This window comes from Opisthorchis viverrini, assembly GCF_000715545.1.
Source record: "Opisthorchis viverrini unplaced genomic scaffold opera_v5_41, whole genome shotgun sequence".
In the NCBI taxonomy this organism is placed as follows: Eukaryota; Metazoa; Platyhelminthes; class Trematoda; order Opisthorchiida; family Opisthorchiidae; genus Opisthorchis; species Opisthorchis viverrini.
This window is the reverse complement of record NW_008751697.1, coordinates 1-6,513: the sequence shown is the minus strand read 5'-3', so window position 1 is coordinate 6,513 and position 6,513 is coordinate 1. Positions and strand designations below refer to the sequence as shown.

Genomic DNA, 6,513 nt, shown 5'->3' with positions numbered 1-6,513 from the left:
AGGGGGTTGGGTGAGGGGTAGGTCAATGGGTCATGACGTCAATGTCAGACAGACTTGTGGGACCAGATGTTTCGTAGGCCAGTTCAAGTTCAGAGGTCGCACAAGTTTCTTTTGGATGCAAAGTTGTGGATCCAGCAGTCGGATTCCTATCGCCTCTGCGATCGATAGTAGTTTGGATCGTACCAGTCGTGGTCCGTTCAGAGGTACCCGGTATATGATGGTGAAGGCTTGCTCCTTGTCTATGATATGACAGGTTTCGGCCAAGTGTGCTGCAAATCGCGCTTGAGCCTGGTTTCTTTCCACTACCACTCAGAGATACGGGATTGTGTTCTCGTATTCTGTCCGACAAATGCCTTGTCGTACGACCAACGTATGATGCTCGGCACGAGCATACGAATGAGTACACACAAAAGCTGGTGGTAGAACGTGGCAATTTGTCTTTCAAGCAGAATCTGATAGTGGGGCTGGAGTTGAAGCTCAAACATAGATTAGCGGCCAAGCATGTCGTATCAACGGAGTTTCTAAGCCTTCCGGTGATTAGTTCAGCAACCGAGTCACCTTTGAATGGAAGCCTCATGTATACGGGCTTCTTTCTAACAGAAAATTCCGTAGGTTTGGGTTCAATGGCTTCCATAGTCTTCAGTACGAATCTTTCAGGATATCCGTTCTGCAGGAATGTGCGTCCCAAGAACTTTAGTTCCTCTTCTAAGCATTCGGGTGAGCATATCTTCAGCGCTACCTACCACCGCTATCTACCAGAGCTTAGTTTATTGGTGCTTGTTTCTGAGTTTACGCGCTTGTGTAGTGTGATTTGTGCGGGCACAAGGTGCGACAATTACCTAAGCTCGTCCCAGGAGACAGATAAAATTCAGAGTTCTGCCGTAGCCCAGCTAGTCAACCTGGCCAGGTCGTTGAATGAGTCGTTTACCAGGCGCCAAATTAATCAGATTACTTAATCTTTCGATTACTGAGGCTAATACCTTCCAGCTCCTTATACACGAACATTGTGGTTAGAAGCCTTCTGTTCTGTCCTTCTAACTGAACTGACCCAATTTTCGTCTCCCATCTGAAGAACACACGAAGCCACAAACTTCAGACAATCAGTCATGTGTTAGCTGATCTATTCTCCGATAAGCAAGCAGTTTTTCCTAGTCCCATATCTGCCATATCATAATTGGTCCACTTTTATTACGTTCGATCCCACCGATGACTTGCGCCCGGAAGAAGATGAATAACTGAAAACACATGCTGGACTAGCCTTCTGCTTTCCAATGTAGCCATGAGAATCTTCCAGATTGTGAAGGAATAATCTTTTGCCCATTCTCGGGCTGTCCCAGTTGTGCAAACTAAAAGATTTTGATCCAAAGGAGAGCTCTCTTTTCGGTGTGTACCTAATTCACTCACAGGAGGAAATTTCTTTCGAGATTTTATTATAGACAACGAAAGGCACAAAGAATTAGTTTTTACAATTTTCGTTATCGTAATAAGCGGTCCCGATTCGTAAAACAAATATATGGTGTAATGAGTTCACCTTGATTCGTTGGAGAGTATCCATTGGCCATTGGAACATCTATTCATATCGTTGGATCAAACCGTACACGTCGTATGCGGCAATGAGTATCGTGCCAAACAGCAGGGGAAGTGTTGCGAAGATCCCACCGAACGTCCATTCAGTGATTGTGGGCAGCGGTCGGTTGCGGAAATTGGGATACGCAACTGCAATATACGCTCCCACTTCTAGGCTTGCTAGCAAAGGAGACGGAAGGGACAGGTGAGGCAACCACATGTGCGAACATTGAAAAACAACGGGTACAATTCGAACATAACACAGGTCAAAAAGGCAGACTCTGTGTACTTGAATGCAGCACTGAACGAGGAAGCGTACAAAATAGCCCGTTAGGCGCAAACTGGTATCCTAGTCCACGAAACTGAGAAATACTGTTAGTTCTAACGCGACAACCTCATAAGCATCTATCTGTGTTCGCATGTATGTATGTACGTATATATGTATCCAGCCATCTGTCAATCGATCGATCTGTCGGTCAATCAATCACTGTCAGCCAATTCAATGTGCATTGTGTACGTGAATCACGAAGCCTAGTGAGATCCGATCCAGTTACTTGTTAAGGAACAACTAGTTCCAGTCACCAGTTCGAGGACCTGAGTTCACCAGTGAATGCAGTACTGTAGTTGTTTGTCCATCACAGGATATATGTGTGACGATAGGTGAACTGGGAGTCCAACAAATGATGAAGGAGCAAAATCCACCCCAGCTAGCTTAATTAATTAATTAATTAATTGGTGAATCAACCAATCGGTCGACCAATGAATGAATGAACGAATGAATGGATGGATAGATGAATGCATGAATGAATGGATGAGTCAATAACCCCCCTGCCTACTCATCTATTAACTAAACAGTAGTTTTTATAAAATCCTTTGATGAAATATGTCGCGGGAAATTCTTGACGAAGTCGAGCACCTTTGAACTATCAGACGATTAATAACAACTCCAGCACATTTCCCACCAGCGATTTCTTAGGATGGCATCCAGTGATCTTGGGATATTCCGACGGTTATTACTAAGACTTATTGTCCAGGATTGAAGACCTCAGCATATGACTCAGTTTATTGTAACTTGTGCCAGACAAGTGCTGATCGCCATGTGCACCAGCATACTCAGTGGCCGCATTGTGTTGACTTCAGAAGTACAAGCGAAGTCATGAGCCATGTAGGTGACGTGATCATTGGTTGCCCTGTTCACTGCGACTAAAAACAAATTTGCAGCATTTATTCAAGGCTAGTTTTTCTGGTATAGTTTCGGATTGTGGATGAACTGTTTATGTATGGTTCTGGTCCGGCTCTCGCGCTTTGCTGTGCAAATTTCTGTTCCAGCTCAGAAGCCGGTTCGTTCACTGAATTACGCTGGAGAATAACCCGGGAAAAAGATGTAATTATGTGAAAAATGGGTCGAAGTTGGTGACCTAAACTGATGCAGTTCACCCTAATACATAGAATAGCTAAGAAATTATGGCTCAACTTATTTTCTGCATTTTGCTGGACGGTCAACCTTGCTTTGTAATGCAGTCTTCACATATTTTCACACGTCTCAAAAACACATTGGCTCAAGAAAATAAGTCTTGATAAGTCATAGGCCGGTTGTATACTAACAAATATTCTTCTATTAAGTAGACTTACGGTCAGCCTGTCCTATTAGGCCACACACAAGTTAAGATACCAGGAGTGCCGGGCTTCGGATCTTATGGGTGAATCTTGTTCGTTAACGTATTGAGGGTAACATAAGAATTTCACTTGTCATCAAACTCACTTGCTAAAAGTCCAAAAAAGAAGTATGCAAGCAGGACAAACTTGTCCTTGATGGGTAACAAGCTGCTGAGGCTAATAAATACGATCAGGACGATGTAAGTGCACAGCGCGGCTATCTGTAAGTTGCAGGCGTCGACCAACTCGATTGGTGGGCCTAAAAAATAAGATATATAAATTCGTTAAATTTCTTGTAAGGTTTAGGATCGTATATTGGAACGTGAACCTGGATTGAACTTACGACGCCAAAGATAGTCATACTGAATTATTGGAACCAAAGTGATAACCAATCCAATGGATGCAGCAATCAAAAGAGTGATTTTCGCAGATAACAACATAATTTTCCACGGAAAATAGTCTGAAAGTTATTGAGTGAGAAAAGTGTTTTATATCACACGTGAATGTCTATTCATGAGGCACAAAATCAATGAAATTGCATGTGATTTGCGTGAGTGATGACAGATCGTGTGTCCACATTGCTTCAACTTGTTGTATGTGTGCCGAACACGTAAGCTAGCAATTCCTTAAGGGTACAAAAGAATGCTTCAAAATTGAACAGTTTTCTGACAGTGGTTACTTTTCAGTCATAAACAGAGGAATTGTGCATTTTCGAGTCGAGAACTCAGGTAGGTCTTAAAAAGGTACCCCTATTATACCATTTTCTATCGACTTAGTATTCGTAACAGGGTCGACCACTTTGATAGCCCAATAAATTTGTTCCTCGGGACAAAACCTCTGTTGTTGTAAGACCATGTTCCGCCCCAACAAAATTTACCACGGAATTGGTCGGACACGCATAAAGCCTCCAAATCATCTAGGAACGTTTACCGATTTTTGCCTCATACCTCCCACAGAAGCCACATTTCCTTAGCCATCATGCAGAGCAGACGCGGTTGGACATATCGTGCGGTTCTTGGACAGACCAGATTTTGGGTTTTATGGACAGTCGAATAGTCATCGGTCGGTTAATCAAAGTCATTTACCGACAGGCAAGTAGGCAGCAAGTTTGGTTTCATTAGCAATTGATCCTCCAGGGGAACCCAGTACTTACCATAGTATGGGCTTGGTGTTTCAATGGAGGTTTTGTAGTAACAACTTGGCCATGCTGTCAAAAGAGATGTACGTGAGGAGACTGAGCTTATCTTTTAGTTAGTTACTGCAACAAACTGCACTAAACAGTGAGATGTAGCCTGGAAATTGGTTTGTCTGGTCATCCAAGTAACCGTTCAAGTCACTCAAAACACTAGTGCTCGAGAATAATTGGGGTGTTTAAGGCCTGGATAATGACATTTCAACTGAGAGGTTTTTCTTTCTCAATGATTGCATCGGAACGTTTCAGCGCAGTGAAAAATAAATTGCCGAACCAGTACAAAACGGATAGAGACCAAGAGCAAAAGAGCCAAATATTGAAGTCAGAAGACTGTCCGCTGGTTGTTTGATGGTCGTAAATACACGGGTAATCCGCTTTAGATGAAAATAGTGATAACAGAATGCATACCTTGTGAACGCTGTTCACGTTTGCCTTAATATCCAGCAAACACGTAAGCAAAACTGTATTTCATAGTCATTAGTGGGAGATAAACATAGAGGGGTATCCTAGAAAAATGTCCTGTATAGCATCAGAGGCGAAAAAAATAATGACTTGAAATCGAAATCGAAATCACTCTTTCTGCCAAAATTGGTACAATTTTGAGGTACAAGGCTCATAATTCACCTTTACAGCTCCGAATTTTCATTAAGAAAAATGTGGATGGATACTTGCCGGAATGAAACCGATAGTAAAATCGTTTTTTGTTACGATCTGGTATTTGGTTGTGAAAAAGCACAACGTTTGATTGACTCTGGGTTCATCTTTTGAGTAAACTACAAGCGGGAAATGAGTCATTACCGTTGAATTTTAATCATGATATCACATACCACGTTTGCCTAAAATCATTTTAGATCATGCTGTACCGAGAGAAGTAGTTGCAGTTTCAGGCCAGTTGTCAAGTGGCTGTTTTCATTGTGATTAGCTGATTCAAACGGTAGGAAGTATCACGGTTTTAACAACTTATGCTAGGTCAAACTTTTTGAAACCCCGGTTGCTTAGTCTGTCATCATATAGTGCTACGAAAGAAGAAATGAATCCTCGACCGGTGAATTCGGATCAATTACAGTGGGTAGGACGCCAGACCGTTGTATCAAAAACCTAGACTCCTCATTATACAGCAGACGACTTTTCCGTCCAATAAAAAGGAATTTAAAAGTTCAGTGCACAACTCAGTGGGAGCTGAACCGGCGAATGACAAACAATGGTGGGCCGATTTCAAGTCGAGAAAAAAATTACATAATACATAAAACTGAACCCAGATCGGACTGATTGCGACAAACACTCAATGCGAGTCGATTTGGTTTTCACCGAAGACTCAAGTGAATCTCTTGTCTATGATGTTCATCAACTGAATGTGCTACGCAAAGACCGTCTAACGTTGGTACGATAGTTGAGATATCGCAGTACACTTTCGTAAAGGAAACTACTCACAAGTTTGCTGAAAACTCTTCGGCAGCCCACGACCAGTATCGCTCTCCGTGAGGCTCATCAGGTAGGCGCAGTCCCCGAGTTTTCGTCAACCTATGTTCTACTTGGACCCAAATTGGACTGATTGCGATGAACACACCCATTTGCAATTCATTTTGGTTTTCACGGGAGACTCAATTGAATCTCTAGTCTAGGATTCTCTTCATCCAGCAATCTTTTAAGCAGCTTCCTTTATGAAAACACAGTACCTATGTTACGGAATGAAACCTGGTTAAAATAACCATTTGGTGTCAAATAATATGCTACGTTTTTAAACTGAAAGTAAATAACGAAAAAAAAACAAAATAAAAATTAAAAAAATGAAGATTTCGACTCAAAAGCCATTCAGCTTTGGCATCGCAAGCTGAACGGACCGTTGACTTGTTTGTTGAAACGGATTATAATAGACGCAGACTAATTAGCAGAAAACAACGGACCAGTAGTAAAAAAGAAAAAATGCTACTTAAAGTAGAAGGTTATTCAATCAATCAAAAAAGTGGAACGGATCCAGCCCACAAAACAAGAAGAAAACGGTTTAATAACAATAGAGAGACAGAACTATCAAATTGAAGAAACCCAACGAACCGACGAGAAGCATAAATGGAATCTTTGTGGAGATTTCGTCCTGTAAG

At 41.9% G+C, this 6,513-nt stretch overlaps 1 protein-coding gene across 1 annotated transcript; it reads right to left on the bottom strand.

Annotated features, from left to right (window-relative positions):
* Positions 1-1,492: 1,492 nt before the first annotated feature.
* Positions 1,493-3,682, bottom strand: T265_03008 (hypothetical protein; the record flags this gene model as incomplete). Its single annotated transcript, XM_009167398.1, has 3 exons — positions 1,493-1,746; positions 3,329-3,481; positions 3,566-3,682. The coding sequence occupies 3 exons, from the start codon at positions 3,660-3,662 to the stop codon at positions 1,571-1,573; spliced, it is 426 nt and encodes a 141-aa protein (XP_009165662.1).
* Between the last annotated feature and the right edge of the window lie 2,831 nt (positions 3,683-6,513).